General features: G+C 41.0%; 1 protein-coding gene across 1 annotated transcript in view; it reads right to left on the bottom strand.

The window, feature by feature from the left end:
• MYO1D (myosin ID) overlaps positions 1-23599 on the bottom strand; it is a 363696-nt gene that overhangs the window by 172346 nt on the left and 167751 nt on the right. Inside the window, exon 16 of the mRNA XM_069602865.1 lies at positions 20443-20650. Within this exon, the coding sequence (XP_069458966.1) occupies positions 20443-20650 (208 nt within the window). The remainder of the gene's footprint in view (positions 1-20442; positions 20651-23599) is intronic.

Here is a 23599-nt window from a genome sequence, read left to right as displayed (position 1 = left end):
AACAGCTAGAACTGGACATGGAACAACAGACTGGTTCCAAATAGGAAAAGGAGTACGTCAAGGCTGCATGCTGTCACCCTGCTTATTTAACTTGTATGCAGAGTACATCATGAGAAACGCTGGGCTGGAAGAGGCACAAGCTGGAATCAAGATTGCCGGGAGAAATATCAATAACCTCAGATATGCAGATGACACCACCCTTATGGCAGAAAGTAAAGAAGAACTAAAGAACCTCTTGATGAAAGTGAAAGAGGAGAGTGAAAAAGTTGGCTTAAAGCTCAATATTTAGAAAACGAAGATCATGGCATCTGGTCCCATCACTTCATGGGAAATAGATGGGGAAACAGTGGAAACAGTGGCTGACTTTATATTGGGGGGCTCCAAAATCACTGCAGATGGTGACTGCAGCCATGATATTAAAAGATGCTTACTCCTTGGAAGGAAAGTTATGACCAACCTAGATAGCATATTGAAAAGCAGAGAGATTACTTTGCCAACAAAGGTCCGTCTAGTCAAGGCTATGGTTTTCCCAGTGGTCATGTATGGATGTGAGAGTTGGACTGTGAAGAAAGCTGAGCGCTGAAGAATTGATGCTTTTGAACTGTGGTGTTGGAGAAGACTCTTGAGAGTCCCTTGGACTGCAAGAAGATCCATCTAGTCCTTCCTAAAGGAGATTAGTCCTGGGTGTTCATTGAAGGGACTGATGCTGAAGCGCCAATTCTTTGGCCACCTCATGTGAAGAGTTGACTCATTGGAAAAGACCCTGATGCTGGGAGGGATTGGGGGCAGGACGAGAAGGGGACGACAGAGGATGAGATGGTTGGAGGGCATCACCGACTCGATGGACATGAGTTTGAGTGAACTCCGGGTGTTGGTGATGGACAGGGAGGCCTGGCGTGCTGCAATTCTTGGGGTTGCAAAGAATTGGACATGACTGAGCGACTGAACTGAACTGAAGCTCTGGAGTGGGGTGGGGAGGGGACTCAGTCACAAACAGGAGAGAGCCTTTATTTCACAACTATTTCATGAATGGCAAGAAATTGTGCCCAATCTAGTAGATTATCCATAATTAAAGATGTGTGAAATGCCCCCTGAAGGTCTGGAAGCTTTGAAATACAAATGAGTTACCAGTTTCAGCTGATGAATATGATGGGAGAAATGTTCTATTTGGATCAAAGTTATGTGAGTGGACTGAATCTAAGTCAGATCCTACCTGGTCAGGCATTAAGAGATAATACTGGAAATCTTTATGGGGATGTCTCCCCTGAAACAGCTGAATAAAAAAAAACACTGGGAAATAATCAAGAAAAAAAATATACCCACATATACATAAAATTATTTGACTACAAAAGGCATAAGCTATAGTGAAAAGAAAATATTCTATATATTTTAATATACAATCATAATAAATCAGCATGCATGCAGGCTAAGTTTCTTTTGTTCTGTCTGACTCTTTGCAACCCTGTGGACCACAGCCTGTCAGTCTCCTCTGTCCATGGGCTTCTCCAGGCAGGAATAAACCAGCATTTTCACACAAAGTCAGAGCAACCATAGATTGGATTTAGAGAATAATCAGAGTGCTTTTCGAATGAGCAGTGTTAGACTGTCTATAAACAGCTCGATCTTGCCTGTGAAATATTTTAGGACCATCAAAATTGACTCTTCTTTTTGGTCTTTTTCACTCATCTCAACTGGCTTGTGATCAATATTTCATGGAACTCTTCTATAGCCGCCCTTCAGGTATCCTTCCAAAAAACCCAAACCCAAATTTCAGCTGAAAACTTCACAGAGAGAACTCCTGCTGCACTGAACCTTGAAGGAAGGGAGGCATCAGCAACAGAAAGCGACAGAAGCATGGGCGCTGGAGTGATACTTCTGGAAATGCCTTCCGAATGTTCACACCCTTTCTCGCTGCAGAGTTTTTTGCTTCTGTGTTTCCCTCAGCTTGCATCTGCTCCCCCCGGAATTTTCCTAGGGTCAGCCCCTTCTCAATCTTTGTGCGTATGTGTTCAGGCCTCAATCGTGTCTGACTCTTTGCAACACCATGTGCTGTAGCCTGCCAGGCTCCTCTGTCCGTGGACTTTATGAGGCAAGAATACTGGAGTGAGCTGTCATTTTCCTCCTCCAGGGGATCTTCCCAGCCCAGGGATGGAACCTGCATCTCTTGCATCTCCTACATTGGCAGGCAGATTCTTTACCACTAGCGCCATCTGACTTTAATATTACCTCCTCAGAGGCCTTCACTGACCAGCCCATTCCCCTTGATCTCTGAAGGACTTTCGTAACTCAGTCCTTCCTTTCCTTCATAACTGTTACACAGTTTATAATTATTTGTTGACTTTTTTTTGGTCTTACTCCTCGATTAGAATGTATACCCCATGAGGACAAGGTCTATTTGTATTATATGTATCACTGTGTCTCCTGAGAGTGCCTGGCAATAAACACACTTGTTGAATGAAAGTATATACATTGGCTTGAATACACTAAAGATCTTTTACTATAAGTTTTAAAAAGAAGACCGTGAAAAAGTCCCCACGGAATGCTTCACAGCCAAATAACCTTAGGAGTTAAGAGCTCACAAAGGAGAAACAGATAAGTCATCCTGTTACACAACTGTACAGACAAGCCAAGCAACCAATGAAACATTCAAGAAGAAACACATGGCAGCTGCCACATAGCTCTCAAGTCTTAATGGAATCTCAAAAATCAATGTCAGTGGTTGATGGGACGCTAGAGTAGTCTAGCAAGAATAAGCACGGACTTAAAAACTGCCGCCAATTTGTCAGTGAGGGGCCTGATGCGTGAAAAAGTCTGCTTTTTAGTGAATATTCTATTTACATGAAAAGAGTTTCACTAAAAACTTAAGTATTCATCTCAAATAAGTTGGTTCTTGCCTGGAGAATCCCAGGGACGGGGAAGCCTGGTGAGCTGCTGTCTATGGGGTTGCACAGAGTTGGACACGACTGAAGTGACTTAGCAGTAGCAACTATGAAAATATGAATATTCCAAATTAAGTTCCCAATTGCTTGTTCATCCCAGTCACAGGATTTTTCACAAAAAAAATTTCCCCCTTTGACTCCCACCTCTCTCCTCCACACCCTGCCGTTTTTGGACAGAAGTCAACACCTCAGTGTCACTGCATTTTATCAAGAGACCAAGGAAAATGCGACCTGTTACATCTTTACTCACTCTTGGAGCCAAAGTGACCCAGAAAGAGCCCATAAACTCTACTGTGTATTATTCCGTTTATTTCACTGGGCCTGTAGGAATAATCTGATTCCTCTATTACTGGAATGAGAGGAAAGAGGTGGGGAAAAACCCTAGACTAGGAAATTCTGCCAAATTCAAATATACAAATATTGTATGCATGCATGCTAAGTTGCTTCAGTCATGTCTGACTCTTTGCGACCCCATGGACTGTAGCCTGCCAGGCTCCTCTGTCCATGGAGATTCTCCAGGCAAGAATACTGGAGCGGGTTGCCATGCCCTCCTCCAGGGGATCTTCCCAACCCAGGGATTGAACTGGCCACTTACTTCTCCTGCATTGGCAGGCGGGTTCCTTACCACCAGTGCCACCTGGGAATCCCCACAAATATTATATGCTAATTCTCAAATGGACAAAAATCAAGTTATAAGGGATGGATAAGAAACCAGCTCTTGGTCAGACCACTTAGATGAACTAGCTGTTCAGGCTCACAGGCTAAGGACGACTGAGAAGATACTCCTGGGCCACAGACTGGTACCAGTTCATGGCCTGTTAGGGACTAGGTCACATGGCAGGAGGTGAGCGGCAGGTGAGCCAACGAAGTTTCGTCTGTATTTACAGCCACTCCCCATCGCTCTCTGTCACCCCCAGATGTCTAGTTGCCGGAAAACAAGCTTAGGGCTCCTGCTGATTCTGCATTACAATGAGTTGTATAAGTATTTCATTATAAATCACAATGTAATAATAGTATAAATAAAATGTACAATACATGTAGTGCGCTTGAATCATCCCGAAATGATCTCCCTCCCCGGCCTTGGTCTGTGGGAAAATTGTCTTCCATGATACTGGTTCCTGGTGTGAAAAAGTTTGGGCACTGCTGCTGTAATTAATGTAGTTTTGGCTTTAACTTAGCAGCCGATAGGTATTCTCTACTTTCCTCTCTCTGAGAGGTGATCCAGCAGATATTCTATGCTTCCAAAGGTGCAGAAAACTGTTTCTTTTTCATACGTCCATGGAGTCTACTGAGTCACTATATTATGGTAAAAGGAGGAAAGTAGCTCAAAGGAGTCTCAGAGTTTCCATGTCTGCGGAGGTCTAGCCTCTAAATCCACAATCACGGAACAAGTTTTCTGGGATCAGCACATTCAACACTGTACTTATTTGGCCAGGCTAAGACCACAAAAACTCACAGCTCCTTGACTTGTCTGTCAAATAACCACTACAGAAAATTGGCTTATTACTAAATAAGTTGACTTTGAATCCTTGATTTTCCTCCTCTTCCAAATAGATATGTTAATGTAGCTGTAAGTTAACTAACTGTCATCTACAGAAGACTCTGAGCTAGGCTGTTACTATAGCAAATACATTCCTTTCCTCTTCATCTACATGGGTCACCCCATTGATGTGACCTGGTTTGGTCAATGTGTGGTCACCCCATTGTGACAACGTGTGGTGATCTCAACAGTTTGAAATGTGCTTGGGTGGTGAACTGCACCCTCTTAGGCATTTGCTGTTATCATGAGAAGAACATGCCCCAGGCTCCACTGACATCAGCAAAAATAAGCTACATGTGGAGCCAATCTGTAGTCAACCCACAGCCTGGGATGGGCTCAGCCAAAATGGCCAAACCCTGGATGCATGAAGAATAAATAAATATTGACTGCTGTAGCCACTAAGGTTTAGGGTGGTTTGGTGGGGTGAATAATCGTCCCTCCCACATATCTACCTCTCAATCCCTGGAACCAGTAAATGATACTTCATCTGACACAAAAAAAGGAATCTGCCATTGTGATCAGGTTAATGATCTGGAGATGGGTAGATTATCCTGGATTATCTGGGTGGACTGTAGGTACAATCACATATATCTATATAAGGGTGGGGGTGGTGGGAGATTTGAAGAGGAAGAGGAGATGGCATGTGACTGTCGAAGCAGAGACTGGAGCCACAAACTATGGAATTCTGGCAGCTATCAGAAGCTGGAAAAAGCAAGGAACAGATTATCCCCATAACCACTAGAGGAAGTATGGCCTTGATGACACCCTGATTTTGGCCCAGTGAAACCGATTTCAGACTTCTGGCCTCCAGAACTGTGAAAAGATAAATTCCTATTGTTTGAAGCCACTAAGTCTGTGATAATTTTCATAGCAGCCATAGGAAACCAATATAAGTGGTTTGTGGCATAGTTATGCCAATGGTCAACTGATATATTATACCCAAACCAATAATAATAATATTAGTGTTAATAATACTAATGTTAATAATTATAGCAAACACATAGTAGCTGCCATATGCCAGGCACCGATCACAGTATGTTGAATATATTAAGTCATTTAATACTCACAACCATACTATACGGTGGGTACTCTGATTTCCCTTTTACAGATGAAGAAATAGAAGAACAGAGAGGCCACGGCGTTTCATTTTGTAAGTGCTGAACAGGGATTGGACCCCAAGTGCCTTGTGGTTGACTGAAGCTAAGAACTACCTGCTGGTTAGGCAGCAGTTGAGTCAAGACATTACACAGCAGTTAGTGATTCTTCAACTCTGGCAGCAGAGTTAAAACTTAAAGGCTTCTTTCCCAGTTGGGAATAACTCTTATGCCAACGAATTACTCCATTTGCTTGGTATGATGAAGGCACCTCATTTAAGTGCACATGACTAGCTTTTAAGTATTAATAACCATAACACAGCTAATAGGAAACTTTATAACTCCCAGAACACCTAGCATTGGATCATGATACAATAATTGTATTACTGGAAAAATACCATCCAAGCCACTGGGCACAGGGTGTTATGCTGGGGCCCCTGGGTGGAGTACAAACAAGCAAAAGGATACCGCTTCCCTCAACAATTTATCATCTGGTTGAGGAGAGAAGACAAAATGTGCAAAATTACAAATGATCTGCAGATGAAAGAAATCTTAGAATTCAACAGGAATCTTTGAGCTAAAGACCTTTTTTTTAGGGTTTTGTGTTTTTTTTTTTTTAAGTATTTTTAAGTCTCTGTTGAATTTGTTCAACATTGGTTCCATGTTATGTTTTGTGTTTTTGGCTGTGAAGTACATGGGATCTTAACTCCCCAACCAGGGATTGAACCCACACCCCCTGCACTGAAAAGAGATGTCTTAGCCACAGGACCACCAGGGAAGTCCCTGAAGACCTCTTATAAATTGTCAGCCAGGTGGTTCTCTGCCCTGACTCTTCCACAGAACATCTGGCAATAGTAAGACTTTCTAACAGGAAACATTGAATATAAATAGCCCTAAATTTTCTTTAGTTATAAATGAAGCCCCACAAAGGAATGACTCGTGGGTTCCTCCTTAGTCTGTATATGGACGTATGCACCTGTACGAATGTGTGTGCTTGCGCACATGTAAGCATGGATGGTATGTCTAGGATTAATGTGGTTAAAAAGAAATCACGCTGAATATCCTGCTTTGTAACATATATTCTCATTTAACATTTATCATGAGCACTTCGGAGAAGGCAATGGCAACCCCCTCCAGTACTCTTGCCTGGCAAATCCCATGGATGGAGGAGCCTGGTGGGCTGCAGTCCATGGGGTCGCTAAGAGTCAGACACGACTGAGCGACTTCACTTTCACTTTTCACTTTCATGCATTGGAGAAGGAAATGGCAACCCACCCCAGTGTTCTTGCCTGGAGAATCCCAGGGACGGGGGAGCCTGGTGAGCTGCCATCTGTGGGGTCGCACAGAGTCGGACACGACTGAAGCGGCTTAGCAGCAGCGGCAGTAGCATGAGCACTTGATTAAATTTCTTTCTATCGTCCTTGTCAATGGCTGCTTCGTTTTCTGCTATATGGATGTGTTATAATTTATATGACTCAATGTTTTTCTCCATCATTTTCCACTTTCATGAGAAATGCTGAAGAGAAAATTCTTACAACTAAATGTTTACATGAAGTCTCAAGAATTTCCTTACTATAAATTTCTAGAAGTATAATTGCTAGATTAGAGGCAAACCCAACCAAATTTTAGGGGTTTTTTTGAAACACATTGCTAAACTACCGTCTGGAAAGTTCTCACGTATTTACTCTCTTGCCAGCAGTAAACAAATCCTCAGCAACACTGTGTAGGATTAAAAAAAAAACACCTCAAGTATTTGATAGATGAAAATGTGTTTGCTGGCCATTTTTCCCTTCTTATTTTTTTTGGTGGACTGATTGTTTATATGCTCCCTCCATTTTCTAGTATTTATTTCTTTGGAAGGGCCTTTTGTACATTAAAGGTATTTATATTCTGCACATGTTGAAATTGGAAAGATAGCATTTAAAGCCACTCTGTGTTACCCCATAAAGAGAAACTGTAGGCTCTAAATATATGCAATAAATAATGATACATATCCCAGAATGTGCTGAATATTTCATAAATTTTTTATTTTGGTTAGCAAAACTTACTAGTCCAAGTAGAATGTGTTTAAATGTGCCAGGAAAAAGAATATAAGCCATTTCTGACACACTTTGATTTCTTGGTAGCAGTTATGAAAGTTTGCTGTAGTAAGAAAAAGCTAAAGTAAACCCTAACCTCGCAGCCCTTATGCTTAAACCACACAGATTCTATGATATACCTATCAGGACATTAGAATCTATTTTGCCACCCATAAAGTATCTTGCTGTTGTTGTTTAGTTACTAAGTTGTGTCCAACTCTTTTGCGACCCCATGGACTGTAGCCTGCCAGGCTCCTCTGTCTATGGGATTTCCTAGGCAAGAATACTGGAGTGAGTTGCCCTTTCCTTCTCCAGGAAATCTTCCTGACCCAGGGACTGAACCCGAGTCTCATGCATTGGCAGGTAGAATTCTTTCTTGTTCTTAATTTTTTAATTTAAGAATGATTGCTTTACAGAACCTTGTGGTTTTCTGTCATACATCAACAAGAAGCAGCCATAGGTACACCCATGTGCCCTACCCTCCCGGACCTCCCGCACACCTCCCTCCCCATCCCACCTCTCAGCCTGTCGCAGAGCCCCTGTTTGAGTTCCCTGAGTCATACAGCAAACCCCCACTGGCTGTCTGTCTTACATCTGGTGTTGTGCACTTCTCTGCTGCTCTCCCCATACATCTCCCCTTCTCCCTCTTCTCCTCCGCCCGTGTCCATAGGTCTGTTCTCTATGTCTGTTTCTCCATTGCGGCAGGTAGATTCTTTACTGCTGAGCCACCAGGGAAACCAACAAAGTGTCTTAGCTTAATGGAATATGTGGCAAAAGTATGTACTTTTTGGGAAAAAAAAAAGTCGGTTTTGAAAATCAACTTTTTTTTGGGGGGGGTGACATTTTACATGAACTATCAGCCTGGCCGTCCGAGATAGTGAATCCTCATTATACTATTTTCTTTGCTGCCTTTAATATTTGTCACCCAACTGTTTCCCAAAGAACCAGAGGGAACTTACATAGGAGGTACTTAGACGACACAGTCACCCAAAGAAAGAAAGTGAAGTCACTCAGTTGTGTCCGACTCTTTGCAACCCCATGGACTGTAGCCTACCAGGCTCCTTTGTCCAAGGGATTTTCCAGGCAACGGTACTGGAACGGGTTGCCATTTCCTTCTCCAGGGGATCTTCCCAACACAGAGATCGAACCAAGGTCTCCCGCATTGCAGGCAGACGCTTTACCATCTGAGCCACCAGGGACGCCTTCTACAGTCACCCGACTGAGGAATAAAGAACAGGTAGGCAATGAGGATGGGGTGCCAGTCACACTGGAACCCCCAACCAAGAATGGTTCCTGGATTTGCATACAAACCCGAATCCTGAGCTAACTGGAAGCTTCAGCAAACGCATACGAGTTGCCTGGATTTCATTATTTCATGAGGTTGGTAATTAAATACTCCCTGCACCCAAATATGCTTTTAATTTTTAAACAATAATTTTTGTCAAGGAGGAAGAAAAATTAATTGCTCAGCAGTGATTCGATGGTATTTTGCTCGACGTGGCTGTCTTCCTCCAGATGAGCTTTTGGTGTACTCCTCCTAACTGTAAGATATTTCATTTGAATCTGGAATGGCAATCCTCACCGAGTTGTTCACTCGTTTTTAATTTAATGTAAACATCTATTCATCGAATCACCTCCCTTTCACTAATTAATTCCTTGCAAAGAGTCAATTTCTTGAGCTTCCAGCAATTAAAAAAGAAAAGTGACAGGAAAATGTAGCCAGAGGTTTTTTTTTTTTTTTTTTCCCTTTCCACCACTTTAAGGGGCCAGAAAATGTTGTCATGGAGACAACAGCTGGTAGATTATGAGTGACAGGTCTCAAGAGAGAAGTGTCTTGGAAAGGGAAGATCTCAAGTTGAAAAAAAAAGTGAGAAAGAACCACTGCAAGCTCCTTCGCTAAGCATGGTGGGGAGCTCAGCTGAAAGAGGTATTTGAGTGAAAAAAGAATAAAAGTATTTCCTCCTTTCTTTCAACTAACATAGGAAATGTTTTTCTTCCAAAGGGGAACAGATTTCTTTAAAGCAAATCTCAAGCATATGTACATATCTTGACATAATTACATTTTAAAATTGGGATTCACACTGATGCACCAAATTGGTTGCCTTAGTAATGAGATATCACCCAGGCAACGGATTTGCGGCTCTTTTGCGAGAACAAATCATCTGCTTGCAACTTACAGGGGAGCGGGCTGGGGAAGGGGCGGCAGTGGTCGCTTCCTGGCAGTTATCTGAGAGGAGATAAATCAGAAACAAATTATTTTTGACATGTCGTCATTACTTTCCAAATATGCTTTTATCTTTTTTATTCATCAGTTGGGTGGGAGGAGGAAAGGGTAGGTGGGGGTAGGAAAAGAGAGAGGGAGGGAGGGAGGGAGGGAGGAAGGATGCTCTGTCATTCCAGTGCTGCTGAAGCATTTTTATTGTTCTAAAAGGGCTTTGCATTTGTCAATATGTAAATAAGGAGAAGGGGAACAGAGGATGAGATGGCTGGATGGCATCACCGACTAGATGGACATGAATCTGAGTGAACTCCGGGAGTTGGTGATGGACAGGGAGGCCTGGCGTGCTGCGATTCATGGGGTCGCAAAGAGTCGGACACGACTGAGCGACTGAGCTGAACTGAACTGAAATACTAAATGGCATCAGTTATTGGCCAACATTATAAATCAACAGAAATTTTCTTCACAATAATAAAAATCAATGACTTGTACTGAGTAATGTTATTTTAATGGCACTGCTTAGTAACACACGTAGGGGTAATGCTTCAACGTTCAAGAATCAGTTACTAAATGTCTTGCAGATAGGAAATACTCCTTGGTTTCTTCATAAAGAACATCCATCCTTTCCCATACCTATTTCCATGACCACGATTTACCAATAAATGTTTTTCACACTTTCCTGGGGGCTTCCCAGGTTGGCACTACCTGCCTGCCAATGCAGGAGATGTAAGAGATCGGGTTTGATCCCTGGGTCGGGAAGATCCCCTGGAGGAGGACATGGCAATCCACTCCAGTATTCTTGCCTGGAGAATTCCATGGACACGGAAGCCAGGTGGGCTACAGTCCAGAGGGCTGCGCGGAGTCAGACATGACTGAAGCGACTTAACACGCATGCACACACACTTTCTTGCTGGAGGATTCTGATACTGGGTGTGTTTTTCTTCTCCTCTTATGCTCTGCTTTCACCCCAATCATTTTTGACATTCTGGTTATTAATAAACCGGTGATCTCCCAATGGCCAGATTATGTGGGCGCTTGCAGCCCTTTATTTTGCTGCATAACTGTGTCTGACACTGCTGATCATTCCTTCTTCCTTGAAACCTGCCACTTCCTTTTCTTCCCTGACTTTACATCCAACTTGCTGGGCATCTTGACTTGAATGTCTCAGAGGCACTTCGAACTATGCTGCAAACTATTAATTTCCTCCAAATACGCTGCTGCCTCTGTTCCTTTTCTCTCTCTCTCAGTTGTCAGTGGCACCAGCTGTCTAGGAACCTTCCTCTAACATTGAAGGGGCAGCTTTTGTATTAATAACCCAAGGGCTAGGACTAGTCTACATTTATTATCAAACACAATATTGAATATTTTTGTTTGAATATTTTTGAATATTTTTGTAGAAACACTTGCTCCCTATTTTTGCCATAGGAAGTTTATAAACAATAACCATAGTGGCAATTAACTGCTATGACACCAATGACGCAACTCTAATGAATTCAACCTGTATAAATGGTTTATGGAATAGAGAGGAAGAGCCATCTTCCCTACAAATGGACTTGGAGTAAAATGTAAACTTGACGGAGTGGTTCTCAAACTTTTTGGCATCTCTCCTTCATCCAGAAGGGATTGGTTACCCACTCCAGTATTCTTGGGCTTCCCTTGTGGCTCAGCTGGTAAAGAATCCACCGATAACGTGGGAGACCTGGGTTCAGTCCCTGGGTTGGGAAGATCCCCTGGAGAAGGGAAAGGCTACCCACTCCAGTACTCTGACCTGGAGAATTCCATGGACTGTATAGTCCATGGGGTTGCAAAGAGTCAGACACAACTAAGCGACTTTCACTTTCACTCACTTCATCCAGAAAGCCTCTTCCAGCTCAGGTAGGTGGCTGGTCTCTGAGCCCACCTGGCAGTCATTACCTACTCAATAGAGTCACTGTTATTCAACTGCACTGGTCTGAGTGCTAACACATCACCCTCCTGACTGGGTTGTCAGCTTCCTCTCGGTGAAGCCCTGTCTTGTTCACTGTACATCCCTCTTTAGTAATGAATGGGAAAATGCATGTTTATTACTCATTGAAAATGCATGAGTGCCCTTCTCCCACCCAACCATACATCACAGTGTTGGAAAAGACACTTGCTACCCATTTCTTTTCATCTCCTACTGAAAAGACATATCATCATATGATCAAGGGCACATTTTTCTTTATTTCTTTCAATACTTAGTCATGGTCAAGCAGCATATTTTCAACCATAAATATTCCCCATGAATAAAGCAGTGAGTGGACTGGCATTGGGGGCAACCTCTCTTATCGCCCAGGAAAGCCTCCCCCTCCCTTCCTGTAATTCGGCTTATGCTTTGTCTACAGTCATCCACACGCATCTTTCCCAATCTGCTCCTGGCTTGAAAGTCACTTTTACTACAACAAACAAAAATCTCTTCTCCTGGAGCATGAATTCTCTGTAAAAGAGTCACTGATCATTTTTCATTACCACACATATGTCAAGAGCTGATTCATACAGGAAATAGCAGTTTTAGTCCCACTGTAGTGAAGATATATCTTAGTTCATATATCCAAGAGTCAATGACTCAGACATCATTAGGTGTCTACCCAGGTCATTCAATAAAGGAATTTTGCCAAATGACCTTCTTCTCTCTCTCTGAGCACGATGCCATCATCATCTCTGTGGCTGGTTTTACAAACTTTTCTTCAACAGTGTAAGTCAGACCTGTTTTTCCTATAGGGAGTGAGCGCACACTGAATGATGCTACTATGGTATAAGTGAGTCATGGAGAAGACAGTGTATGCTGGACCACTGGGTTCAAACCCCAGCTGTGAGGTTCACTACTGGTGTGATTTCCAGCAAGGTACTCTACATAGTGACAGACACTCATTTACAGAGTTCTTGTAAAGATTCAGTTAATATATATGAAGGGCTCAGAATAGTGCCTGTCAGCCAGTAAAGATTAACTACTGTATCAGTAGGTGTCTTTCTTTTTTTTTTTTACACTTTAAGGGCAAAAGTAATCAATTTCATGAGAGATAATTATTTTGCTTTTAGTCTGAGAAATCAAACACTTGATTGGTTTCTCAAAGAAGCTGGTGAGCTTTTTGTTTGAAAAGGATGTGAGAGCCCCACAGCTTCATGCTACTATTTGACAAAGTTTCACAATAAACAATATATCAGGGAACAGGGCCAAGTGAATAACTACACCCATACAGTCTAATTTTCAGATAATGATTCTATTCACACTTTTTCTCTGGATGATTTACAAAATTATTCTACTCAGACCTATATTAATCTTTGAGATTACTTATAATTAATAGTGATGATATTATTCCCAGTTTCAGAATTTGCTGTTTTCATGACATATTCATGCTTTAATGAACCCCTTTTAACTCTTCACAAGATCTTTTGTATGTTTGGGGCTATAATATAATCCAACAATGGGAGTGTGTAAAATGCAAATTTAACAAATATAAGAACATACAAATAATATTAAATTGCTAAACAGAATAAACCAACCAGGCCAGTCTTTAAAATATACATTTTTTAAGGATGAAATGATACATCACTGGAAATCATAATTAATGTGATAAAGATCAGTATGTTTCATTCTTGAAATTGCCTTAGCTCGAATCTCTAACCACATGTAGAAAGACATTTCTAAGTCAACTGGGAATAAGCAACACAAACTACATATTAGTTTGTAGTAACGTGTAGGAATTACGGTTAGTAATAGTATAATAGTATACTAAAATCCTTATCTGGTACTGGTATGTAAGGACAAAATGATAACATAACTTAGATTTCCTTTCAAAAACACCAGACCAAAAACACATAAAAACATGTGGTAAATACTAGATAAAATGAGAGCAGTAAAGGACTGATCCTTGTTCAAGCTAAGAGAGGGGGACACTACTCTTCCTACTTTTGTGAATATTTGCTATTTTTCACAACAAAAATATTAAAAAGAAAAAGGAAATACACCTTTTATCAAGCTACATTAAAAAAGTGACTGCTCACTAGACCTTCCAAATGCAATACATTCCAGAAATGAGAAATAGTATGTTTAACATTATCATGATCAAAATTCAGTAAAACTAAAAATTAATTAATTCCAGACATCCTGGAATATGAAGTCAAGTGGGCCTTAGGAAGCATCACTACAAACAAAGCTAGCGGAGGTGACGGAATTCCAGTTGAGCTATTTCAAATTCTAAAAGATGATGCTGTGAAAGTGCTGCACTCAATATGCCAACACATTTGGAAAACTCAGCAGTGGCCACAGGACTGGAAAAGGTCAGTTTTCATTCCAATCCCAAAGGAAGGCAATGCCAAAGAATGCTCAAACTACCGAACAATTGCACTCATCTCACACGCTAGTAAAGTAATGCTCAAAATTCTCCAAGCCAGGCTTCAGCAATATGTGAACCGTGAACTTCCAGATATTCAAGCTGGTTTTAGAAAAGGCAGAGGAACCAGAGATCAAATTGCCAACACACACTGGATCATGGAAAAAGCAAGAGAGTTCCAGAAAAACATCATTTCTGCTTTATTGACTGCGCCAAAGCCTTTGACTGTGTGGATCACAATAAACTGTGGGAAACTCTTCAAGAGATGGGAATACCACACCATCTGACCTGCCTCTTGAGAAACTTATATGCAGGTCAGGAAGCAAGTTAGAACTGGACATGGAACAACAGACTGGTTCCAAATAGGAAAAGGAGTACGTCAAGGCTGTATATTGTCACCCTGCTTATTTAACTTATATGGAGAGTACATCATGAGAAATGCTGGGCTGGAGGAAGCTCAAGCTGGAATCAAGATTGCCAGGAGAAATATCAATAACCTCAGATATGCAGATGACATCACCCTTATGGCAGAAAGTAAAGAAGAACTAAAAAGCCTCTTGATGAAAGTGAAAGAGGAGAGTGAAAAAGTTGGCTTAAAGCTCAACATTCAGAAAATGAAGATCATGGCATCTGGTCCCATCACTTCATGGGAAATAGATGGGGAAACAGTGGAAACAGTGTCAGACTTTATGTTTTGGGGCTCCACAATCACTGCAGATGGTGACTGCAGCCATGAAATTAAAAGACGCTTACTCCTTGGAAGGAAAGTCATGACCAGCCTAGACCGCATATTAAAAAGCAGAGACATTGCTTTTCCAACAAAGGTCCATCTAGTCAAGGCTATGGTTTTTCCAGTAGTCATGTATGGATGTGAGAGTTGAACTGTGAAGACAGCTGAGTGCCGAAGAATTGATGCTTTTGAACTGTGGTGTTGGAGAAGACTCTTGAGAGTCCCTTGGACCGCAAGGAGATCCAACCGGTCCATCCTAAAGGAGATCAGTCCTAAGTGTTCACTGGAAGGACTGATGTTGAAGCTGAAACTCCAATACTTTGGCCACCTGATGGGAAGAGCTGACTCATTTGAAAAGACCCTGATGCTGGGAAAGATTGGGGGCAGGACGAGAAGGGGATGACAGAGGATGAGATGGTTGGATGGCATCACCGACTTGATGGACATGAGTTTGAGTGAACTCCAGGTGTTGGTGATGGACAGGGAGGCCTGGCGTGCTGCAGTCAATGGGGTCGCAAAGAACTGGACACGACTGAGCGACTAAACTGAACTGAACTGAAAAATTACCAAAAAAGTCAGAAAATGAAAAAAAAATACACTCAAAACATTTATCACCTGGAAATTATTAAAAAAATTTTTTAAATAACATTTTTCTTGGAAATAGGAAATCTAGATATATAATAATGCATGAAATCCTATAGATATACTAAAAGTGGTTCTCAGAACAAATTCCATAGTCCGTTATTAATAACTGTGAAAGAATAAAATGCATGAAATGTCCAACTCCAGAACTGGGAGGAAGAGAATCTCCTGCTTGCTTCTTCTTTTTACATTCCAAAAAAAGAGGAATTGATGAAAATAAAAAGTAAAATCAGTAAATTAGAAATAGGAAAATGGTGGTACTAACAAGAGAGCTGGTTCTTGAAAATGCATTACTAACTAAAGTTGATAATAAAAAGTGAGTATCAGTCAAATACACAAAATGAGTGATCTGAAGGAATGATGAAAAAGGAAATGAAAAGAAACATAAGAGACAACTTTGTTCAATTCTGTTGAATTAAATTTGAGAAACTGAATGATTTTCTAAGAAAATATAAATCCAAAACTGACGCAAAACAGACCAATTCTTTTAAGGAACTATAAGAAAACACTGCCGATCTATTGATAAAAGAACACTATATATTGTACAGTATTTACACAGTTATCAGTTTGCTAGTGAAAAACCAAATTTATTATTTTAAAATGAAAAAGAAAAGGTCATTAACCCTACAATTCCATTTAGAACTCCACTTTAAAATTAGAAACAATCACATATCATTTTAGCCTACCTTTTGAGTATTTTATTTCACAGCGTGAGGAACCTTTCTTGGTTTTCCAGCATCCCTTTTTCTCTTTCACTCTTCTCCACACTTTCTCCTCCACTCATTCCTTTGTCCTGCTCTATACTGCCTTTGTAGTGTAGTAGTGAAAGTCACTCGGTTATGTCTGACTCTTTGCAACCCCAAAGACTATGGAGTCCATGAAATTCTCCAGGCCAGAATACTGGAGTGAATAGCCGTTCTCTTCTCCAGGGGATCTTCCCAGCCCCAGGAATGAACCCAGGTTTCCTGCATTGCAGGAAGCAATCTGGTAAGTAGATTCCTTACCAGCTGAGCCACAAGGGAAGCCCGTACTGTCTTTGAGACTGCATCAATTTTGCTATGATCTCATATGGCACCCCACTCCAGTACTCTTGCCTAGAAAATCCCATGGATGGAGGAGCCTGGTGGGCTGCAGTCCATGGGGTCACAAAGAGTCAGACACGACTGAGCGACTTCACTTTCACTTTTCACTTTCATGCAATGAAGAAGGAAATGGCAACCCACTCCAGTGTTCTTGCCTGGAGAATCCCAGGGACAGGGGAGCCTGGTGGGCTGCCGTCTATGGGGTCACACAGAATTGGACATGACTGAAGCGACTTAGAAGCAGGAGCAGCACCATCCTCTAATTAGGAAGCTACCAGATGAGCAAAACTAAAATTCTGAGAGACAAGATTCAATGGAATGCTACTCAGCCATAAAAAAGAACGAAATAATGCCATTTGCAACAACACGGATGAACATAAGATTGTCACACTGAGTAAAGTTACTCAGATAAAGACAAATCTACAACATTGCTTATTGTTGTTGTTTAGCTGCTAAGTTGTGTCGAACTCTTTGCAACTCCATGGACTGCAGCCTGCCAGTCTCCTCTGTTCATAGGATTTTCCAGGCAAGAATAGTGGAGTGGGTTGCCATTTCCTTTCTCCAGGGGATCTTCCCGACGCAGGGATTGAACCTGTGTTCCCTGGTGGCTCAGATGGTAAAGCGTCTGCCTACAATGCAGGAGACCTGGGTTCGATCCCTGGGTTGATCTCCTGGTAGAAGGAAATGGCAATCCACTCCAGTATTCTTGCCTGGAAAATCCCACGGGCAGAGGAACCTGGTAGGCTACAGTCCATGGGGTCGCAAAGAGTCGGACACGACTGAGCGACTTACCTTTTCCTGCCTTGCAGGGGGGTTCTTTACTGCTCAGTCATCAGGGAAACCTGGCATTGCTTATAGGTGGAATCTCAATAAAAATGGTATAAACTTATCTACAAAACAGAAACAAAGTCACAGATGTAGAAAACAAACTTATGGTTACCAGGAGGTAGGGAGGGACGGGGGAGCCTGGTGGGCTGCTGTCTATGGGGTCGCAGAGAGTCAGACACGACTGAAGCGACTTAGCAGCAGCAGGGAGGGAGGGATAAACTTGGAAATTGGATTGACATATACACACTACTTTATATAAAACAGATAACTAGTAACGACCTATTGTATAGCACTTTGAGAGTGATAGGGTTATTACTAATATTTATAACAGATAACAGTCATCAACCAGGAGGGTTCCAATCAGACTGAGAGGTATGGTCATCCTGGTTTCAAGTCAAAGCCTGAATTCTGGTCAATCTCTTAGCTAGGTATAAAGAAGAAACTCAAAGTGTCAGATCTGTGACAACAAACCATCCCCCTGGATAAGCACTGAAGATCAAAAGCTAGGATCAGGATATATACAGAACAGATGTGGGAAAATAACTTACTATGGCAGATAAAAAACAGAGCTTCAACTTGCAAATTTACAAGCTGTCTTAAGAAAGACAACAGAACGGAGTAAAGGCAATATTAAAAAAAAATTAACAGAAGAAAACTGTTTTAAGATGAAACAGAATTTTAAGATTCCACTCCAAAAGTTTTTTTCTGAGTTCTAGGCAAAATAAATGAACAAGATCAACACTTAGAAATATCTTGGCAATTGGGAGGGAAGAAAAACTTTTATAATTTGCACATGATGTAATCTTTTACCCAGAAAAATGAATAAAATCAATAAGTATGAATCAAGAAAGGCTTCATTTTGGATACAGATAAACTAACATAAGCCAAATCCAATGGACACAGGAGCCTGTATGGCTACAGACCATGGGGTCGCAAAGCACTGGACATGACTTAGCCACTGAGCATGCAAGCACTCACACGTGAGCAATACTCTCTCTCTATACCAACACTGCCCTATAGCAGATCTAATAAAAACACAGTAATAGAATCCCAACAGCTACAAAAATAATAAAGTGTCTAGGAATTTACCATGAATTCATAAGGTCCCTCTTAAGTCTAAAAGTCAATAACATGATGTAAATAAGCCTATTCTATACTCTTAAGATGATTTAATATTATAAAAATGTTAATCCCTTCAAATTAACCTACAAATTCAATGCAACCCTAATAAACAGTATTGTTGAATTTCATGAACTCAATAAACACACATTAAAATTCATATTGCAGAATAAAGGTCTATGTATACAATAATCAACCTCAATAAAGAGTAGGAAAAAAAAGTACAGAAGACGGACTTATCATATACTAAGACATATGACAATAAAAACTGTGTGTCAGTTAATGTAATGAGAGGCAGATATAAAAATGGAACAGCATTTTAGAGTGCTCAGAAACAATACATGTAATATATATGTACATATAAAAACTTCATACACAATAAAAGTGGCACCACAAATTAACAGGGAAAGAATAGATTACCTAGTAGGTGACACCGAGAAAACTTGCTCATCATATAGCAGAACATGAAACTGGATTCCTTTAGAGAACCACACACACAGGTGGATTTTGAATGGATTAAAGGCCTAAATATGAAAGGTGAAACTATACAGTTCATAGAAGAAAACACAGGAGAGTACCTTTGTGACCTGGAGACAAGGCCAGCCCTCTTAAACAAAATTCCAAAACACAAATGATAAGGCAAAAAAAGTTGAAGATTTTCAATTATGTCAAAATTAAGGATTCTCTTCAACAAAGCATATTAGAAAGTTCAATAGAGCCCCTACAGTAGGAGAATATATTTATAATGTCTGAAGTGAAAGAGAGACTAATGTCTAAAACAGTCCAGGAATTCCTGCTCATCAACAATGATACTAACTCCAGAAGAAAAGCGGATGAAAGGTATGAATGGGCAGTTTACAGGAAACCCCCACAAGCAAACAAGCATTTAATTAGATGCTCAAGTTTAATGGTAATCAGAGAAAGAAGAAAATAATAAAACAGCAAGATCTCATTATACTTATTAGTCTGGCAAAATCTAGGTACCTGGATGATACTGAAAATGATGTGGGCACACAGGAACCTCTACATGCAAACTGGTGATGTGCAAACTGGCAGGCATCCTGGAGAGGAGCAGCCAGGTCTACATATGCCCAACGACCCAGCCGCCCTTCCCCTGCTGGATACTCCATTCTCACAGATGGACATGAATTCTTTTTGTATGCATGTATCAATTTTCACATTAAAACGTTTCATACAGAAGGTATGGAAATGGGTAAGGGGGATAAAAATAAATATCTGAGTGAGCAAATGGAATGAAAAGGGACCCTGCGCAGATCAATGATGACAGGTACCCTGATCTTAGGAGCAGTGCTAAGTCAGCATTACACACCAGTCAAGGGCTGGCGGCGGGTCATGACGAATGAGACAGCTGGTTTCAAACGAGTTGGTCAAGCTTTCGCATGACAAGACAGAAAAAAAGTCCTCTATGCAGTTAAGATGAGGGTAACAATCCAATTAACCACGAGACAAAAGTCAGACTACTTTAGACATCTCTGATTCCGAATATCAGAAGACAAAATATCTTTGGCATTTGGAGGATATAATTGATTCTTGTTGCTGTGTACTAGAGAAACCAAGACAACACTGTAAAGCAATTATCTTCCAATTAAAAATAAATGTAAAAACATATTTTAAAAAATTGAACTCACACAGGTAAGTTTTCCATGTGCAAAGGCAACAGAAAACACTCTAAGAGATGCACAGACGCAAAAAAAAAAAATACATCATTGTGAACATTTCTTGAATCAAAGGAAGCATTCAACTCATTTTTAAGAACATAAAATCAAAGCCTTATCCTCATATAGAAAATGTAAGATTACCTTTTGTAGAAAGAGGACAATCCTTACAAGCATCTGAGCACGGAGCTCTTCTAAGGTAAACAACGTTCGGGGTGTTCGAATGAAAATTTTGGTCTTCCCATAAGCCACATCATCCTGAAAGCCACAGTATTCGACCAGTTTCTTGACAGCCTCTTTGTCTGAGGGGAGGTCATGGTTGGGCCAGGTGAATTCAGAGATCATTTTGTACCTTGATGGGGGGGGGGGAATAAAAAACCAAACCAGGTCATAGATTAAGGGAGAAAAACCATGTGGTATCAATAGATGCAGAAAAGCTACTCAATAAAATTCATGCTTCATAGAAAGGAAAAAAGAAAAACTTCTTAGCAAACTCAGACTGGAGATGAATTTCACTCGCCTCATAAGAGACACAGAAAAAGCCTTCAATAAAATATAATACTCCTTTAGGATAATAAATCTTACTAAACCAGGGTTAGAAGGGTATTCCTTAATTTGATAAAAGCTGTTTGCCAAAAACTTGCAGCAAATATTATCGGTAACATGGCAACCTTGGAAGCATTCTCTTTGCAAACAGAAAACAAGACAAAGATGCCTCTATCATGGGTTTTTGAAAACATTTCTTAAGAACAACATGACTCGTTTCAAAGGAAATCAACCAGATCTTCAGATAAACTATCATCAGTAAAAGAAAACTAAGCTGTGTTTTACACGTAACGTTAATACACAAAAATCATTTGCAATTCTACATACAAGTAGCCACCAGTTCCTCAATATGTGGGCCTCTTAATAAGTTAGTTTAGCACACACCAGCTTCTTGGTGACGGTGATCATGAGCGAGACGGAAGTCAAAGTCTCAGCCTTGCGTAACCTAATCTCACAAGCAATATTCCATCACTTTTGCCATATTCCATTTTGCTAGAAGCAATTCACGAGGGGCAGCCCACTCTCCTGGGAAAAGGAGTACGCGGGCATGAATACCAGGAAGCGGGGATCATTGGGACCAGCTTGGAAGGCTGCCTACCACAGTGCTTTCCCCCTACCCTTGGTGCAAAGTTGTTTACATGGAGTCAAATTCAGTGTGTTTTTCACACATTGCATCTGAATTTTAAGTCTTAGTGAAAGAGGTTCTCCTCACACTTAGATTACAGGGTAATTCACTTAGGGGTTCTTCTAGGACTTGTATGTTTCCATTGTTTACATTTGGAGCTCTGATTCACTTGTAATTTATCTTGGTACATGGAATGGATCCAACTTTACTTCTGAAAAAACTCTATTTCCAATATTATTTACTAAAGAGTCGGTCTTTCTCCCTCTGAGTTAATACGCCATTTTATCATATGCTAAATTTTCACATGTACTTTAATTCATTTCTAGGCTCTCTGGTCTGTTTCACTGCTCTCTCTGCCCATCAGTGCCACATAGTTTTAATTATAGATGTTATATTTTCATACCCAGTGGTCTTTTTTCTTTCTTTTCCTTTTAAAGGTCTTTCTAGATATTCTTGGATGTTTATTTTTCTATATGAACTTTAGAAGTAATTTGCATAGGGAAAGACAATCACCAAACAAACAAATCCTTGCGGGTATTTTTTTGGGTTCCCACGCGTTAAATTTGTCTATGATGTCCAGTTGTCCCACCCAAGAACCAAGGATTGGTTCAAGGCTACTTTTGCGCCTTCCAGGACTCTTTATTTTCCTCCTAGGAATTTACCCATTTCTGGTTAAGATAATATGTATCTAAGGGGCATCTGATTCCTCCTTCCTGATATTTCTCTCTTTTCCTAGTTTCTATCTCAACTTCCGTGGCAGCATGCTCTTCCTGGATTCCTTCTGTCTCTGGATATTTCTTCTCAATCTCATTTCTGGCTACTGTTCTTCACTACTGGACCTCGAAATGTTGGAGTGCCCCAGGGCTCATATCAAGCCCTCGTCTCTCTATGTACAACCTCCACATCATCTCATCTATTCCGTCCACTTCATTTTTCAACTCAAGCAATTATTATCCCAAGCCCAGTTCTCAACTCTGAATTTCACACTCACATATCCAGTGCCTATATACACCTTCAGTTCAGTTCAGTTCAGTTGCTCAGTCATGTCCGACTCTTTGCGACCCCAGGAATTGTAGCACGCCAGGCCTCCCTGTCCATCACCAACTCCCGGAGTTCACTCAGACTCACGTCCATCGAGTCAGTGATGCCATCCTGCCATCTCATCCTCTGTTGTCCCCTTCTCCTCCTGCCCCCAATCCCTCCCAGCATCAGAGTCTTTTCCAATGAGTCAACTCTTCACATGAGGTGGCCAAAGTACTGGAGTTTTAGCTTTAGCATCATTCCTTCCAAAGAAATCCCAGGGCTGATCTCCTTCAGAATGGACTGGCTGGATCTCTTTGCAGTCCAAGGGACTCTCAAGAGTCTTCTCCAACACCACAGTTCAAAAGCATCAATTCTTTGGCGCTCAGTGTTCCTCACAGTCCAACTCTCACATCCATACATGACTACTGGAAAAACCATAGCCTTGACTAGACGGACCTTAGTTGGCAAAGTAATGTCTCTGCTTTTGAATATGCTATCTAGGTTGGTCATAACTTTTCTTCCAAGGAGTAAGCATCTTTTAATTTCATGGCTGCAATCACCATCTGCTGTGATTTTGGAGCCCCCAAAAATAAAGTCTGACACTGTTTCCACTTTTTCCCCATCTATTTCCCATGAAGTGATGGGACCAGATACCATGATCTTCGTTTTCTGAATGTTGAGCTTTAAGCCAACTTTTTCACTCTCCTCTTTCACTTTCATCAAAAGGCTTTTTAGTTCTTCTTCACTTTCTGCCCTAAGGGTGGTGTCATCTGCATATCTGAGGTTATTGATATTTCTCCTGGCAATCTTAATTCTAGCTTGTATTTCTTCCAGTCCAGCGTTTCTCATGATGTACTCTCCATATAAGTTAAATAAGCAGGGTGACAATATACAGCCTTGACGTACTCCTTTTCCTATTTGGAACCAGTCTGTTGTTCCATGTTCAGTTCTAACTGTTGCTTCCTGACCTGCATACAGATTTCTCAAGAGGCAGGTCAGGTGCTCTGGTATTCCCTCTCTTGAAGAATTTTCCACAGTTTACCGTGATCCACACAGTCAAAGGCTTTGACATAGTCAATAAAGCAGAAATAGATGTTTTTCTGGAAC

Source organism: Ovis canadensis, chromosome 11 (assembly GCF_042477335.2).
Source record: "Ovis canadensis isolate MfBH-ARS-UI-01 breed Bighorn chromosome 11, ARS-UI_OviCan_v2, whole genome shotgun sequence".
NCBI classification, from domain to species: domain Eukaryota; kingdom Metazoa; phylum Chordata; class Mammalia; order Artiodactyla; family Bovidae; genus Ovis; species Ovis canadensis.
The sequence above is the reverse complement of the archived record's forward strand: the minus strand, read 5'-3'. Positions and strand labels throughout refer to the sequence as shown.